The sequence below is a fragment of the Mya arenaria genome, chromosome 17 (genome assembly GCF_026914265.1).
Source record: "Mya arenaria isolate MELC-2E11 chromosome 17, ASM2691426v1".
Classification (NCBI taxonomy): domain Eukaryota; kingdom Metazoa; phylum Mollusca; class Bivalvia; order Myida; family Myidae; genus Mya; species Mya arenaria.
Window position 1 is genome coordinate 27,817,822 of NC_069138.1, and position 18,043 is coordinate 27,835,864.

General features: G+C 36.2%; 2 protein-coding genes across 5 annotated transcripts; one reads left to right on the forward strand and one right to left on the reverse strand.

Annotated features, from left to right (window-relative positions):
• Window positions 1-1,450: 1,450 nt before the first annotated feature.
• Window positions 1,451-5,328, reverse strand: LOC128223337 (WSCD family member AAEL009094-like). The gene is made up of 5 exons (XM_052932615.1): window positions 5,143-5,328; window positions 4,738-4,804; window positions 4,252-4,305; window positions 3,667-3,852; window positions 1,451-2,285 (listed from the first exon to the last, which is right to left on the reverse strand). Exons 1-5 carry the CDS (start codon window positions 5,326-5,328, stop codon window positions 1,939-1,941), a joined length of 840 nt encoding a protein of 279 aa, XP_052788575.1. The 3' UTR covers window positions 1,451-1,938.
• Window positions 5,329-6,438: 1,110 nt separating this feature from the next.
• LOC128224370 (cell division cycle 7-related protein kinase-like) lies at window positions 6,439-17,263 on the forward strand. Of its 4 annotated transcripts, none has more exons than XM_052934187.1 (11): window positions 6,439-6,482; window positions 8,115-8,208; window positions 8,659-8,745; window positions 9,475-9,610; window positions 10,091-10,184; window positions 10,562-10,704; window positions 12,071-12,188; window positions 13,239-13,537; window positions 14,047-14,129; window positions 15,023-15,172; window positions 16,089-17,263. In XM_052934187.1, exons 2-11 carry the CDS (start codon window positions 8,139-8,141, stop codon window positions 16,364-16,366), a joined length of 1,458 nt encoding a protein of 485 aa, XP_052790147.1. In that variant the 5' UTR covers window positions 6,439-6,482; window positions 8,115-8,138; the 3' UTR covers window positions 16,367-17,263. The 4 variants fall into 4 exon arrangements, with proteins under 4 accessions (XP_052790147.1, XP_052790149.1, XP_052790148.1 ...); XM_052934189.1 differs by having other exon boundaries at window positions 6,439-6,475; XM_052934188.1 differs by having other exon boundaries at window positions 6,440-6,505.
• Window positions 17,264-18,043: the final 780 nt, after the last annotated feature.

An 18,043-nucleotide genomic window follows, 5' to 3' on the forward strand; every position in this document is an offset into this window, starting at 1 on the left:
TCAAATGTCATGGTCACAGTGACCGTGACTGATAACGGGTTGTCCGAGTGATAACTCAACAATGCCTGCACCTATGGCCCTCAAACTTGACGTGGAGTTTGGGCCTGGCCAGAAATGACCCCTATTGATTTTGGGGGTCATCAGGCCAAAGTTTAAGGTCACAGTGCCTTGAATGATAAAAGGTTGTCCAAGTGATAATTAAACCATACCTGCTCCCATGGCCCTCAAACTTGACATGGAGGCTGGACCTGACCAGTAAATGACCCCTATTGATTTTAGGGGTCTTCGGGCCAAAGGTCAAGGTCACAGTGACCGTTAATGATAAAAGGTTATCTTAGTTATTACTCGACAATGCCTGAACCCATGGCCCTCAAACTTGACTTAGAGGTTGGGCCTGATCAGTAGATGACCCATTTTGTTGGCCCTGTTTAGTAGGTGACCCCTATTGATTTTGGGGGTCATCTGGCCAAAGTTCAAGGTCACAGTGACCTTTACCGCGAAAAAAGTAAACAATGCTTCTTCCAGTGATATCTCAACAATGACTGGACCTATGATCATCAAACTTGACATGGAGGCTGGGCCTGACCAGTAGATGACCCCTATTGAATTGAGAGGTCAAAGGTCAAGGTCACAGTGACCTTGAATGTGAAAATGTTCTTCGAGTGAAAACTCGACAATGCCTGCACCCATGGCCCTCAAACTTGACTCGGGTGTTGGGCCTGACCAGTAGATGACCCCTTTTATTTCAGGGGTCATCGGATCAAAGGTCAAGGTAACAGTGACCTTGAATTTGAAAATGTTCTTCGAGTGGTAACTCGACAATGCCTGCACCCATGGCCCTCAAACTTGACTTGGGGGTTGGGCCCGACCTGTTGATGACCCCTTTTATTTCAGGGGTCATAGGGTCAAAGGTCAAGGTCACAGTGACCTTGGGTTCAAAAAGATTGTCGGTTAATAACTTGACAATGCCTGCACCCATGACCCTCAAACTTGACATTTAGGTTTTGGGTGACCAGTTGATGACTCCTATGGATGTTGAGGTCAAAGAGTCAAAGATCATGGTCATAACTCAAATTCATCATTAAAATTTTGTCATATTATTTATTTTCTGCTGCTAAGAGGATTCATTTTTATCTGCAAATATCAGTCATCATATGAACATAATTTAAAACTGTACCTTCTATCCTCACACTTTGAATGGTTATAATCTTAAAACTGCCTCAAAGGCATCCAATGTCAATGACAAATCAGCTATCATTTCGGTCCATGCAAATTTCATTCAATTGTCCAAATAATCCTGACAACAAGGCGCTGACAACACATCTCTTGTTTTTATTATTTTGACATTTCTTATGTACCCCTGTCTTGAGTCTGCCAAAGTAAAAAATAATGGTCAAAAGACTAGTTGACGGCCGTTAAGGTGGACGTATTAAAAGTCTAGACACCAGATAATACATTGCAAGAAAAAAAGAAAATTGTCACACACATAAAATTGATATCGTTGTGTCCAAAGCATTGAATCGCACTTACTGATGTATCACATTCCTTACGACACATGTACCTTTCGTAGTTTTTGCGATTTTTTCGAATTCAAAATTTACTGGGCCTGTCTACCCAAGCAATTTAAAAATAACGTCGGTACGTGACTTCACATGCTAAATACATATAAATATATACACACTATAAACTGGGTAACAATTATGCGCTAATTTTAAACGGGTTAACTCAGCTGAGACAGCAACAAAATATTCGATTAATCATGTAAAATGATGTATAATCGGCCTCATACTAGCTTGTATTGACAATTCGATGCTGCCTTGTCTTATTGAAATAAAATATTTGAATCCCTCATGCTCAAACAGTCGCAAGTTATTTTTCAGGATTAAAAATAACAAGGTGTTAGAACCCCTGGTTATTTGCGTAATACATTGAACAATTTCATATCAAATCCTCCACACTAGTGTCAAACACATCTGTAAATGCTTTCTTCACCAAACTAGCAGATTGATTTAATGCCTTCATCATGTCTTTGTTAAATGAACCCCTGTCAATCCAGGGAGCCTTGTTTCTATGGTAACCACTTTCCATTTCTCTTTTCAAACACCACAACTTTTGAAATGTGACAGGAATGTCTAGAAACTGAGCGAGTCGTAGCAGTTCTGTGTAAAATTCAGTTTGTAGTCTGGTGTAGGAGAGATAGAATTTTGGCCCTGAAAAGTCTTCAGTCCAGCTCTGGTAAAACCTCTGCCAGGAAAATATGTTGCTTTGTACAAACAGCTTCCAGTCTGTAAAAGATAATGTGCTGGGTGTAATTACTTATGCTATGTGCCTGTATATTATTTAGATACATGTAACTGCGGTGTTCTATTTATAATGATGATCATACACCTTTAAAGCACATACAGTCAAAATCCGTTGGCTCCCAGGGACCGGCGAAAATTCCTCGAGCCTAGGAAAATTCGAGCCAAGCGGGAATGTTTACCTATTAGATTATAGAAATCGGTCCTTTACATCCAGTTCGAGCCAACGATGAAGTCGAGCCTGATGCGAGTTCGAACCAACGTGGTTCAACTGTATTTGAAAATTATGAAAAATGGTTGGTAGATTTAGATTTATTGTTGTTTTTTGTGAAGAGTGATATTTCTAATATTTCCAATTCGAGCCAAGCGAGTTCTAACCAACGTGGTTCGACTGTATTTGAAAATTATGAAAAATGGTTGGTAGATTTAGATTTATTGTTGTTTTTTGTGAAGAGTGATATTTCTAATATTTCCAATTCGAGCCAAGCAAGTTCGAACCAACGTGGTTCAACTGTATTTGAAAATTATGAAAAATGGTTGGTAGATTTAGATTTATTGTTGTTTTTTGTGAAGAGTGATATTTCTAATATTTCCAATTCGAGCCAAGCGAGTTCGAACCAACGTGGTTCAACTGTATTTGAAAATTATGAAAAATGGTTGGTAGATTTAGATTTATTGTTTTTTTTTGTGAAGAGTGATATTTCTAATATTTCCAATTCGAGCCAAGCGAGTTCGAACCAACGTGGTTCGACTGTATTTGAAAATTATGAAAAATGGTTGGTAGATTTATTGTTTTTTAGAAGATTGATATTTCCAATATTTAAACATAGGTGTATATGGTGTAAATGTTCCATCAGATGAACGACACGTATGTACCTTCTAAACTTTCATTGTGAAAAAAAAACATAAACAGGTACTGCACATCATTAGCCTAAACATCATTAAAAAAAGCCTGGACGGCATTTTAGAATGACTACATCAATAGCCAACATTGGTGCATTTACATTCTTCACACACAGTACAAAATGTCATAATGATATTTGGTCACTCATATTTCTTTTGATGTTTTTTACATTTATTTCAATGATGCTTTAGTGTTAACAGTTTATTATATTGAAGTGATTTTCCCCAATCTAGAGTCCTAAATAGGTATTGTATAAAATGTATCCTACCTGTGTTAATTAGTGGATGTCTTTTTAATAAAGTTTATGGGTACATAAAATTAATTAATGACTTCATATTTACATGAATTACACCTTGACTTCCAAATCAACTAATTTGTGTTATATCTAAGCTGTCCAATAAACTTAATGAAAGAAACTATGTAGGTCAAGGTCATGATCATGGTTAGACGAAAGGTGCCTACCATCAGCTTCGAACATCCATTTGTCCACGTGACCAGTATGTGACCTTGACCTCTCGTAGTTGTACAAGGTCATAATGGTATCCGCTGGGTGTCTTAGCAGGATCACTGCGCGGTTGTATGTCCGTCTGTGTCGACTGGCTAACTCATGGGTCTTTATTACCATCACATTTTCTGTTTGACCTTCACCTTGAAAAGTAGGTCATCGATAAGAACTTCATAGTTTAATACATATATGTTTTCATCATATATTTACTTAATGATGTGCATGTACGCATTTGTGCCGACTGAGGAACTCGTGGGTGTTCATCTCCATCACATTTCCCGTGTTACCTTAAACTTATTTATCATTGCGGGCACACCCAGTGGATTTAGAATAGCTGCATTTTCTGCTATCAAATTCCTCGGCAATCACCCCCTGTCCTGTCTTACGCCCCACCAACCTTACCCCCCGATGTTGCAAAACATTGATAAATGCAAGACAGTCAGTTTAATGTTAGAGCTGTCCTGTCAACGGCGTCAATCGTAAATATTTACGATCCAATAATGTCTATTTTGTAATTACAAACTACATGGTGCTGTTCTTACCTTTAAATTCATTTAGCAAATCTCGATCAACGTATATACTGCCTGTCACAACACCTTAAATTTAAATTTCGTTTTAATTAAGTCATAAATCTTAAACAATGAGATAGCAATTTATGTTTTATATCTTAGTAGGTTACGTGCCTTTCATGTTGAATAAATGCTTAATTGCTTTTTATAATAATAATAATAATAATAATAATAATAATAATAATAATAATAATAATAATGTTGCACTTTTCATTGTCGTTCATGCATGAACAGAGATGAAACTACATGTACAGTTGATTTTAAAAGTAGTTCTTAAAGATGTTATTTTCACTCCTCAGTTTATAGGCTGTTTTTTTTTACAGATATGTATTAATTTAAGCACTGCTTTGCTCGCATAGCGTGCTTTTTCGAACTTGTGCGAAAGTGTCCAAACACACCCAATCATTTGAAATGAAAAATAAAAAGCTTTTTCTTATTGAACTAAGACTCTATAAATACCTGAGATATACTCTATAATATGACGGACCCAGGTATTTCCCGACCCCATGTAGCTGGCCAGGGCAGTCTAAAAAATTAAATTTCGATAGGTTAACGACTGTTTGTTTGATGATTATTTTCTATTATGAAACAAACAATGTTATCATGACTTTATTCTTTTACTATACGAGTTATCAAGTCGCCTCTTGAAGGAAACTGCAATCCTGATTGTTTGTAATCCTGCGAGAGATATGAAAAGTGCCATAACTCCGCTAAAATTTTAGTTGATTTCCAAAATTCTTCTACCTATAAATTCAGTTAGTTAACATCTTTATATTTTAAATTACATTTAAACGCAAGGTTGATTGCCATTTCCTTTAATTTTAGCTATATAAAGGTTTTTTAAAAGATTTGATCCAAACATACATGCCACTTGTTAACGTCAAAAAACTCAGGTTCCGGGGGAGCACAGGTGGTGCCACTGAAATAATCAGGTATCAACAATGACGAAAGGTTCCAATGTTGCTCGCTAACGTTCAAACATCTTGTAAAGTAACTAGGCAAATCAATACCCATTTCTTGTAGTCTATCGTTGTTACCTCTCCACGCCATGTTGTAGATATATTTATCTTTACTCGTATCTTTTGTGACGTGTTCGGCGTTTGGTAGCACAACGGTGGTCTCCATGGCATCGATGCGGCTTTCTTCTGAGCACGGGAAGTATTTTGCGAGCTGACGGACATTTGCCGGCCGAGGCTGTACCAGTTCATCATCATGGTTTAGATTCGGCCGAGATACACCCGCTACAATATGTTTTTAAGTTATTCAACCATATTGCCAGTGCAAATTTTCAATCACTTTGTAAGGTATTCAAACTTGAAACGTTTAATGAAATGGACTATTGTACACACTTGTATATGTTGTATGAGTACCGACATTGCATTACAAAAATGCACTATAAATTATTGCTTTCCTATATAAAATGTCTAAATAAGGAAAATATCCGAATGTATACATGATTATCGAACCAAAATCCAAATTCAAAATGGGCGAAGTCCGAATTTGAAGAGAAACTTTATGTTTAAGTGTCGATCCATCTGTTGCCGCGTATTAAAATTAAAACGTCTTTTATTTTAACTATTGCAGACTTCTAGATTGCTAAGTGGCCATACAGATTTAATCAGTTAATTTCACTACTTGTTTATCTTTGTAATCTTCTAAATGGTGTATTTTTCTAACCTTCCATATTTGGAGTACGGTTAAACGGCCATCGTTGAGTCTTGTTGAAATTCATAAGAAACAAATAAGCCAGTAGGAATGGTGATATACATCCGCACATTTTCATTAGTCGTTTTACAGCAGTTTTTGCTCGCATTTTCGTTTTGATAATTTTCTTTATTGTACTTTATATTTTCAAGTTCATTAACTTAATTAAAGTAAAACTATTGTGTTAAATTTCACGGGTATTGAATAACGCGTTTACCTTTCTTCAAGGACGATATTTATATTTAAACTAAAGTCCATGTTTTTATTAAGATGGAACGACGACAAGATTCTTAATACAAGTTGTTAATCACACTATATCATGAATTTGTAACAAATAAGGTAAAGACAAAACACAACGAATACAAAATATGTTTCATGAGATCGTGAAAATTGACCGTTCTTGGGCAGACGATAGGACTTAATTATTTGCTATTTTTATAACTTAAAATATTTCGCGCCAAATTTGACAGGACGCTGCTGAAAACAACAACAAGTAGGCGGTAAACATTTTAATCCGAAATTGGTCATTACGACGTATTTGTTAAAGAAAATACAAATGTTTTTTAATGGTTTAATATATATTTTACTAAATGTTATGGGTTTAAGTCTGAAAGCTCTGGACTGCAGCAGTGTAGGCTGCTCATTCATCTTCCGGCAAAGCATCCGCACACACAGGGGCAGGTTGCGTTGTTTTGACACACCACGCGCCCCGTCCGTTTTTTTATCAATTTTTTTTTTTATATCAAATTTTAGTCAGAATATGTTGTGGTAACTGTAACTTGTGAAAATTGGCAAATATTTTTTTTTTTAATTTTTTTATTTTATTATCTTTGTAAAGGGGGACGACTTGACCCTGAATTTCCATGTATTTGCCGACATGACCGTGTTTAGAGGCCATAACTTATCAAATCTTAACCAAACTCTACATTTTTGGACATTCCTTGTAGAGTTAGTGTCAATCTTTAAGAAAATGTACAGTTTTAACGAAAACAAATGCAATTTCAAACCCGAATTACTAAAACATGTTACTCGACGAACCAACTACCCGCAATTTTCACCGAAATTTTCCAGACTAAAATGCATCATCCCGCTATTGCATCATCAATTCAACACGTGTGCATAAGAGAAACAATATATCTATCACGATACAGTTGAAATGGAAGTCAAATATCGTCCAACAGAGCCGTGCACGCTAAAAAACAATGTTCATACTTTGTTTACAATAATTATACATGCCAGCTAGTATGTGCATACACGAACAAATTTACCCACGCAACGCAACTATATCGTAGATGCAAGCAGGGCACCAACGCATGCGCCGTGAATAATTTCCGGTTGCGCAATCGGCATATGCGTAAAGCAATAAACAAAGATTTTAAATCGTGTGCACGGCTCTGTTGGACAATATTTGACTTCCATTTCACCTGTACTAAAATTTGATAAAAAAAACGGATGGGGGGGGGGGGCGTGGTGTGTCAAAGCAACGCAACCTGCCACTGTGTCCACACACACTGCCTTTTCTTTATAATCCTTGTGCACACTTTCTGCATCCGCTGTATGCTTACTTTTTAATCGAACTAGTCGAATACTTTTGTTTCTCTACTTCATGCCTTATGGAGTAATACAGGTATATATATGCTTTTTTTATCATGAGTTGGATCAGGATATGAACAGTCATTAAAAATAGAGACATTCTGAGAGTTCAAAAACAAGAATGAAATGGTGACAACCCCCGATCTTTGAGCGACCACTTTAAACTTTACCATCATTTAAATAAAGTACAATTGATGCATTCATATGTCTTGAAAGTGTAGCATTACTATTCATTTAGACAACAACAACTGTTTATGCATTAACTTTATGTTACATAAATAACAGTTCAATAGGAGTAGTAAAATATTTCGCATTATAGAAGTTTTGATTCTTATTGCAGTCACATGGCACATGTTTTTCATTTTTAAATGTTGATGATAGATGCGCACAGTGGATGCTGACAGCTTGCACATGAAATACTGGCCTTAACATTTATTGATAAGTTATGGTAAATATGTATAAATGCTGAAAGCTCCCTTCTTACATCAGTTTTTATTTACAGTCTATCTTTAATAATTCTACTATTTTTTTTATTTCAGATTCTGCTTAAATCTCGTTCAGACATGGAATCCGTGGATGTTGATCGCAATTCTACACCCTCCAGTTCAAAGAAAAAAGCCAAACGATTGCCAAGTAAACAACTTTTGTTTTTCAAACCTTTGATGATGTTGGACTCGTTTTTTCTGGTTGATCCTTTTGGGAATAGAATAAAATCAGGGAAATTCTTTGAAAAGGCCAACCTTTATCTTTGAATAGCCAAAAAGGCCAGACTTAGCCCTTTTCCAATTTTTGAGAGAAGTTAGTCCTTGATAAATACATAGGTTTCAAAAAGCTTCTTGTACATGTAAAAGTGGACTTCCACTTATGCACTACGTCATGCAGATATGTGTTAATTGTATGTGGTAATTTCAATAGCATAGAATGACATGTATGATAGCATGGAGAAAGAGGTTTATTGGAGTATCAGCGAGCTTCCTTGAAGTGTTTTTTTGGCAAACAACTTATTTTAAACATATTTTAAACTGCAACCTTAATTTTAAAGTGTTCTGATAAACATCTTGCAGAGGTGTTTTCTTTTTCCAGTTGATGTTCAGGAGGAGATTGACTGTCTATATGAGTTTGTGCCAGAGGTAGAGGAACATTTCCTGGTCGTCGACAAGATTGGTGAAGGTCGGTTCATTTATAATGTTGTAAAAAAACCTTGACTTTTTGGCTGGTCTGTTTTTCAAAGAGAATAGTCTAGGTTTGTATATGTGTTAATGGCAGCATCTTTGTGCAAAATTGGCCTAGGCAGACTAAGTGCTGTCAAGATATTAACATAAAACTTGATACACAATCATGTTAACTTCAAGAATACACACCTTTTCCTCAACTCTGTCAACCCCGTAAATGGCCCGCACATGTGCCCTGGAGTAGGGCGAGCAACACTTGACATATATTATTGAAAATGTTTTTAACTACCATAGATGCTTCCCCTATTATCAGAGTGAGACATACAGTATTTTTCAATGTTTAAAGATATCTTGGTCAAACTGTTAATTTATATATGTTTATAAATATCTGTCTTGACTATGTTTACATTCTTGATGTCCAAAGGCATGTTAAGTGCTGACTTTGCCAGTGTTCTTTGAAACTTGATGAAATATTTATAGTTGTATCTCCCCATGTTGGAGAAAAAACAAGAGACGAGCATTGACACTTGTTTTTTGTTGTAGAGATATTTTTACTTGGACAATTGATTTCTTAAACGTTGAAATTCCAATATAATTTCCTGGTATAGTAGTATATCAAAATTGGAGATTCTGCATGCTGGTAGTTCTGTTTGAATAACTCAGAGTACCTCATTCTAGGGATGACAGAAACACACTTATTAATGATTTTCCTTTTCTTCCCTTTCAGGAACGTTTAGTTCCGTTTTCCTTGCCAAGATGCGACACTATCCAGAAATTGAACAGATGTTCGCCCTGAAGCACATAATACCCACCAGCCACCCTAGTCGTATAGAGGGGGAACTTAAGTGTCTACAGGAAATAGGGTATATTTTTACACTCTTGACAATTATGATTAATGTTCGCCCTGAGAGCTCTATATCTACCAGCCACCCCAGTCATTAAGAGGGGGGATTTAAGTGTCTAAAGGATATAGGGCATACATACACATTTGGTGGTCAAGTTCAATGTTTGCCCTGAAGCACCACATACCAACGATGTCTTGAATATACATGTATACAACATATTGCCTTTTTAGCAGTAATCATTTACAGAATTAATTGTCCGCTTAATATTATTATCATCACCAAGATGTCGCCCTGTAGGCTACAATAACCAAGAATCTTCTCTGCTTCCAATAGTAGATAGGGTATGTACTCTCAGAAGAAGGTACTCAACAGCATTTGAGCTGTAGTTTTAGAATTGTGTCAGGTTAGATAAGTGGTCCGGTAAGTTCTGTGTTTGAGAAATTCTGGATAACTGAATTATAAAAGTACTTTGTAGATTTTGTGTTTGTTTTCTAACAGTGGCTGTGACAATGTGATCGGAGTGGAACTGTGTCTACGTAACCGAGACCATGTTGTCATTGTTATGCAGTATTTCCCGCATATCAAGTTTCAGGTAAGTGTTTGCTCTTGGATATTCTTTGTACATGTAGCAGTCATCGAAAATTAATCAAAACAAATTCTAATGCTTTGTATGAAACATTTTTAACAAACCCTACTTTATAAATCTATAATTTGAGCAAGCATGGAAAGCATTTCAAATGCTTATGGACTTGTGCTACTTTCACAGTCATTGAAATTAGACTTCTGAGTTAACAAACGTTAATTTTTACACAAGTGTTAGGCATAAAAATTGTTACTTTGGCCTGCTATCTAAAATTCATTATTTGAGCAAGTTTGAGAAGCAGTTTACCTGTGAGAGACTGCTGTACATGTACCTAAACCTACATGTCGACTTCAATGTTAAAAACCACTTGTAACTTATATTTTTAGGACTACCTTATGCATATGTCGTTTCAAGATGTCCATAACTACATGTACAACATGCTGCTGGCATTGAGGCGCGTCCACATGTTCGACATGATTCACCGTGACGTCAAACCAAGCAATTTTCTTTTTGATAGGGCCTCAAATAGGTAAAACAGATGGTTGAAAGTATTCCATGTACAGTTATGTTAATTAACCCTTTGCATGCTGGGTAAATTGTCGTCTGCTCAAAAATGTCGTCTGGTTTATTCTAAATTTCTTTCAATTTACTTAAAACTTTGGGCATATATTGACTGAGTGGCAAACAGCTTGGAACCTGACCAGGCGCCGAGTTACTCGGCGTCTGGTCTGGTTCCAAGCTGTTTGCAAAGCCTTTAAAATCGCCATCAGCAGCCTAAGGGTTAAAGTGCATGGTGACTGCATATTATTTTGGCCTCAACATTACATGCTCAGGCTGTAATTTGGCCATGTGTGGGGGATTTTTAAATGACTGCAACAATGTTTGCAATGAGTAGATTGGTAAATCAAAGTCACACTTAAGGGTTATTGGTAAAATATATTGTATTTTGGATTGAGGGGGCTCAAAGTTCAATTTTTTTATATTATGTTATAGGGGATTTTGAAAGAAAAACTTGGCAAGAAAATAATCACAACAAGATATCAGTATGTCATTCACATGACAGTTGGTCAAAGGTCAAGGTCAGGATTTTCAATCAAAATACAACATCCCTTATGAAATGACTTGTTTCGGCTATAACTAGGTCATGCATTGGGGGTTTTAAAAACAATTAGCACATATGTTCAACATGAAAATTCCGCGTGTGGTGTGCAAGGCCCATGTCCGAAGGCTGAGGTCAAGGGTTATAGATCAAAACTGTTTTTGTCCATGCTGAAATTTGTTTAGGTAATGTTTGTTTTTTAAATGTATGAGAAACTGGCATGTCAGGATATGCAAGACCAATATCAGAGTTCATTGGTTAAAATTCATTGTAATTTGCTTGTCTGGGCTTAAAATTGGCACATTTGATTGCCAGTAGCAGGCATCTAACCTGGACAATGCGAGGAAAACAATGAGTTCCATTTTCATAAAAACAGTAAAGGCAAATTAACTTAAAAAATATAAGGATGTGTTGCTTGACAAACAGATAAACCTTCCTCAGAGTTCAAGGTCCCTTATAGAGTTTAATCAGTATGGAGTGCTGCTTATTATATGCACATAGATAAAGTTGGTTGTGTCTTAACTGTAACTTTGTCATGCATGGAGGGATTTTAGAAATAAATAGGCACATGGTATCGGTACATAAAGACTATGTGTTGTGTGCAAAGTCCAGGTACCAACCTCTTACTTCTTAAACGTTAGGTCAACCATCATGTGGTCTTGCATATATGCTATTTTGTTTATGTTTGCTCTTCTTGTATGTAGACATGGGATTCATTTTAGATTCCATTGAATTCACTGGCATTTCGAGGGCATTCATCACTTACTGTGACAGCTCTTGTTCTTTCTATTTGCAGATATGCCTTGGTGGATTTTGGACTAGCTCACAAAGCTCCACTGTCTAAAACCAGCAGCCTATCGAATCCCTCCACACCACAAGCGGACAGAAATAAAGCTGCCCTTTCTGAACAACAGGTATTTTTCTTGGTTAGGTAGTGTGGTGAGTTTCAGACATCCCAATCAAGTTCCTTCAAGGCTACCGTATTAATGCTAATATCTTAATTATTTTTTTTGAAAAATGAGGTCAAGCAAAAAAGGTGCTGATTAGGTAACATTGTTTAAAAAGTACTGGTATACGGTTGAAAGGTAGGGATTTTAAATAAAAAAGTAAATAAAGAGAATACTAAGCAGACACTTGTTATGGTTGGCTCGTGAGCTGAGGGTCAGTCAGCTAACCTAAACCACTGTTATATTCTGTTTGGCCTTGTAATCCAGATAGCATATAAATATTCTGTATTACTTTATCCAGGCTGTTCATGATTTAGCAATCCATAAAGTAATGCAATTGAACAAAAATGTTATAATTAAGCCTAAAAAAATAATTGCAATCCTGGTATTCCTGGCTAAGGGATATTTCATTTAAACATATAACCCTGGGGGGAAGGCACTTTTAAATTATGCTACCCCCCTGCAGAAGCAAATTTTGGGATTCAAATTAGCAAATTAAGACACCCACTTATATTCTAAAAAAACTGCCTTTCCCTGTGGGTTTTATGTTTTACTGGAATAGCCCTCACAGTTTTTGTCCCTGGCTGAGGAACATTTTTGTAGATGTTTTCACATATTCTGAAATTTGGATTTGCTTTTTTGGTGACATTACCTTATAAGCAAGTTTGTTGTGTATCTTTGGGCCATTGAGAGTAATTCATTTATGAAATTGAAATAAGGTGCTGTGTTGTCAAGAAGAACCCGGCTGCCCAAACTGGCCGGTTCAAATGGCAATTTGGCTTGTTTAAAATTAGGAAAAATAAGTTTATGTTAAGAAGAATAAGTAGCAATAGCTGGTCAGATAATTTATAATTTTAGACAGTTCAACCAAAGCTTATTTAAAACCTTGATATAGTTGTTGTCTTTTGCTGATAGTTTGAGTGTACAATTTTTGAAAAGTAAGATTTTAAATGGAATTTATTAGATTATTGTTTTGTTTATGCTGATAATTATGCACAAATTACGCTTTTAATTTAGAATAACTCCCAAAGTTCTGCATCCACCACTCCTGTCAGTCAAACCTCCAAGGGAACGCCATCAGCATCTCCCGCGGACCCAAAAGCCGACCAGTATACCCCACCCACCCCAAACCTCAGTAATTCAGTGTTCGTTAAGCGTGTCAAATCTCCTAGAAGATTGCTACTTGCAAAGAGAGCTCTCATGCTCCAGGAGAAGGACGATGTGTTGTCACAAAGAAAGAGTGGTGTGCGACCTTATCGTCCCGCCCAATGTCAGTGCTTTGGAAAACCACAGATCTGCTCACTTTGTTCATCGAGGTAAGGTCATTATTATACAATTAGGGTTTTAGCCTTGTTTATAAAAGGGAAGCCTATGGCAGAAAAGGGGGAGGATGTTAAGGCTTAAAAAAACATTTGTAGTTGCTGTCAACCCTACCTGACAAAACCTTTTGACCCTTGAGTTTATTTTCGACCCTAGATAAAATTTGTATATATCTGATTTTCCGATATTTAGTTGTTGTTGACTGTGAAATCAATTTGTGTTTATTACAATAAAAAAACAAAGTATTTATTATTTGATGCACTAATTATTTGCATTGTTATGGTAAGCATTCCTGTCTTACTTTGCTGTTTTTACTGGGCTTAATTATTTTTTTGTCTGCAATAGGCATACCTGCATTTTTGAGACCATTGATCGAAACTCAGATTTAAAAAGAGCTAATCTGCTTACTTTGTGCATCTATGTAACACTGGTATTCTGGGTTTTTTTCTACAAAAATGATTTTTGTTCTGTTTTTATCTTTACACTGCCAATGTGTTTTTCACAGATCTAACCAGAATGCCCCCCGTGCTGGCACACCTGGGTTTCGGTCCCCAGAGGTCCTCATGAAGTGTCCAGATCAGTCTACAGGTAACTGAATTTTGACCCGTATGGGTCCAGGCTTAAATATACAATTTAATACAATTAATTATAAAAATAATTATAAAACCCCATTCCTCATTATCCGGGTAATCAAATGATGTGATGAGATGTCAAGTAAAATCATTCTAGTACATGGGTATGGCCCTATGGACAGCTGCTTGTTTTCACATTTAAAAAAATCTGTGATGCTTGAATTGGGGTTTAAATGAGTAACATGTCAGTTGATACAACTGCATTCAAGGAAATGTATGCTTCCACTCAGAAAATGAACTTTATACTGAAAAAGAGTAATATTTTAGTTTAGTGTCGAGAAACACTGTATGAAGATAATGTTCAGCTTGGAAAAGGGTCAAAGTATTGTCATTGCCTTGGCATGCAAAACCTTTAACCTTGGCATTAACTTAAAAAAAACATTTTAGATATCCAAATTCAATTTGATATGATTGCCTGATACATTACCAGTGATCGAAATTAGCACAAGCCCGCATGCCCTGCACTGATTAAAAGGTTTCCGGGCTTGCTCAAATTCTGAAATTTCAAAAGCAGGGCTTGTTCAAAAATGTAATGCCAAGCATGAGTATAAGAATCCGGGCTTGTTCATCCAAAATACTAATTTCGATGACTGCATTATGCACCTGTTCGGCAAGGCTAATGACTCTGGTTTGTTATTGATGTATGCCCCTTTGTCAACAGAAAAACCACAGAAGGACTTTGGTGTTCACTCTGCTTTGCTCTTGTTCTTTATAATTGTTACCTACAATAATATTCAAAGGCAATCCTTATTCTTTGGCACCAATTGCATGTTAAGCTTTCCGAGTTTCAAGTTACTTTTAACTTCTTAGATAGGTATTGATAAATAGTGTTATTGTTTTTTCTTTCAGCTGTGGATATATGGTCAGCTGGTGTGATATTTCTCTCACTGATGTCTGGCCGATACCCATTCTTCCGGGCGAATGATGACCTAACCGCCTTAGCCCAAATAATATCCACATTTGGCTCCGAGCCTGTGAAGGAGGCAGCCAAGGCTTGTGGTATGTCGAAATTGTTAAATCTTTTCTCTAAAATTGTTTGCAATGGCATGATGGCCTACCAAACTACCGACCCACAAAAGACTGACTCACTGTTTATTCTGGAATAGGCAAAACAAAGTTGTAACATCTTGTTCTTTTGGTTTATGTAATCACTCCATCATAATTCTTAAAGCAAATCCTAACCCACTGAAACAAATTGTTTCATACAAAAAATGTCCCATTTGGTGTAAGAGATTTAATTGTTACTTGTCTGACAGTAATTTTACTTCTCCAAGATAAGTTGGTTATTTCAAGTACTGCAACATACCAATTGTTGCTTGCTGTTGTTAATAACTCTTAAGGTCCGTACATAAAATTAGGTTGTAGTCCTCTTGGCCTCGTTATGCCTTGTAAAAGCCTGCAACTGGCACACTGTTGCAATATAACATAACAGGGCTTCTAAAATCCAACACTTTGTTGGTCTGGACTGATTTTGACCTCACCAGATTGATTTCTGTAAAACAGAAAATTTGCTAAAAAATCAGTCCGAAATTTGTTCATTTTTTTTTAAATTTCCAACCAAAATGGCTAAGTCAGTAAAAAATTGAAGAAATTGTAATACATGAACCAAGTGTGTCATTCAGTCATCCCCAAAACCCAATAAAGGTGACAAGATGACCATCAGACCAACGCTACTAGCTACTGATCACATGGTATCTGTTAATTGGCAGATGCTTGTAATCGGTCCAAACACTTGGAAGATCACAGGAGACACAGTTAATCAAATTAATATGTGCTTGGGGAAGGACTAATTTAGGTTTCAAAATTTGAGAAGCCCAGTAATATACTGTAGTCGAAACTATGTTGGTTTGCCTTACAACAGTGTATAAGGTTACAGGTAGTTTTCATCATGAAATAATGTGTTACTCTTTTTCAGGTAAAAATTTAATCTGCAACCCAGCTCAGAAAGCAGTGGACCTTCGAACAATGTGCATGAAGCTTCGTGCAGCTCCCTTGAGTAAACACCACACCAAACGGGGTTTTAAAATAGATCCTGCTACCGAACAGTCATGGAAAAATGTGCCAGACTCTTCATTTCACCTTCTGTCAAGGTTGTTGGACTTGAATCCCTACACTAGGATAACTGCTGCAGAAGCACTCGAACATCCATTCTTTGTCGAGATGGCGGAAAGAGAGGCGGAGGGGATGAGTTGATCATTCATGATTTAGACAAATGTGTTTCGTTCCAATATTAATTCTTGAATGGTGTGTTTCTAAAAGTGTGTTCAGGAATATTAATGTTTCCCCTTTTCCAGTATATCGGAGAAGGAAAGGGCTTTAATGTTTAAGACAAATTAACACAGTTTAAAGTTCTGCCCACAATTTCTCGATATTTCTTTCGATTTTCAGATATATCACAGAAGGAAAGGGCTTTAATGTTTAAGACAAATTAACACAGTTTTAAGATCTGGCCCCAATTTCTCGAATCTTTTTAAGCTTATAAGGCATAACTAGCTTATTTCAAGAAGCAAAAATACATACTTCAATTCAATTTTGATAAATGTAGTGGTTTATTGTGATAATCATAAAGATTAATCCTATCTCAAGTAATTCAAATCTTAAAGAAGTAAATATTACTCAATTTATTGAAACACAAAAATAGCAAGCTTAGCTTAATCCTGTTTTAAGGGACTTGGGGAGTTTCGAGAAATTGTGGGCAGCGGGCTAGAACTTCAGGAATAATCCTGAAATCGTAATTGACAGCTTTTGACTTCAGAGTATTGTACCTTTGTTAAGATTTTGTTTCTGACATTTGCATCAAAAACAGAAGGTAATACCTTGAAATGAATGTAAATGACTTTGGAAACTTGTTCAAAAAATGTCTCAGTACCTTTACCCTGCTTTTTGCATGAATCCCTTACATTCATGTACATAGACCCCCTGGCTTTTTTCAGGATTGACACAAGTAAGCTGTTAGAACCTCTCTGAAGATGGACTCTTGTATTATTGTATACCTCGTGTGTGAATGATTGATATGTAATCTGTGTTGTTGAGTTCTGGATTATAGGATGAATTTGTATACATATATAATAAAATATATTATTTGTTTTAGCATGTGTTGAGAGTTGTTGCGTTTGAAACACGTAACAAGGGATGAAAAAATTTAACAATGAGCCAAATATAAACCAGACTCGTACACAATGATAACTACTGTGGATGCGCTTTCATGAGATAGAAACAAGATTTCAACGCCTGTTATGACTGTCTGGCTTGCATCTATACTTGAGGTTAGCTGCTTGGAGGCGATAAAATATGACAGACTCAATATTTCATCATCTGTGAAGATTGTCAGTCTTGAAACTATACAAGGATTATTACTCAGAGGCTCTACAACATTAGACTTGCTATTTCAAGTCTGACATGACTGTTAGGCTTGAATCAATTGAAAAAGTTTTTACCACTGTAAGGGATTGCTGTTTGAGCTACGACGTCAGCCATCCATAATAATTTTGGCCATTTTGAATTCGGTTTGTGGTCAACAAGGCAGTATTATTTTTGGTAAATGCTTTTCTACTCAAAATGGCACAGAAAGAATATATTTGCAACAATTTTATGTACTAATAAGGAAACCGGTACGTGTATCACATGTTTCATATCATTTTCAATACATTTGTTTCTATAGCTACAGAACTTGAGCTGAAGTCGAGTTGTTCAATTGGTTCTAAACAAACTGTTTGGTGTAGTTACACCCTAGAACAAAACATTGCGAGAATTATAGAACGAGTTCTACTGCTATAGACACATATTTCATTGTTAAAAGCATTGCTGTTAACTTTCAAATCTTTAATACACATAAAGTTCCATGGGCACACTTATGATCTGCGGTACTTT

Coding starts and splice junctions, on each gene's coding strand:
- LOC128223337 (XM_052932615.1), bottom strand. CDS start 5,328: ATGGCGTGGAGAGGTAACAACGATAGACTACAAGAAATGGGTATTGAT. Junction 3,853..4,251: donor TTTGCTAAATGAATTTAAAG/GTAAGAACAGCA, acceptor CTACTTTTCAAG/GTGAAGGTCAAACAGAAAAT. Junction 2,286..3,666: donor ATGGATGTTCGAAGCTGATG/GTAGGCACCTTT, acceptor TATCTTTTACAG/ACTGGAAGCTGTTTGTACAA.
- LOC128224370 (XM_052934185.1), top strand. CDS start 6,578: ATGGGTTTAAGTCTGAAAGCTCTGGACTGCAGCAGT. Junction 12,189..13,238: donor CTGCCCTTTCTGAACAACAG/GTATTTTTCTTG, acceptor CTTTTAATTTAG/AATAACTCCCAAAGTTCTGC. Junction 13,538..14,046: donor TGCTCACTTTGTTCATCGAG/GTAAGGTCATTA, acceptor TGTTTTTCACAG/ATCTAACCAGAATGCCCCCC.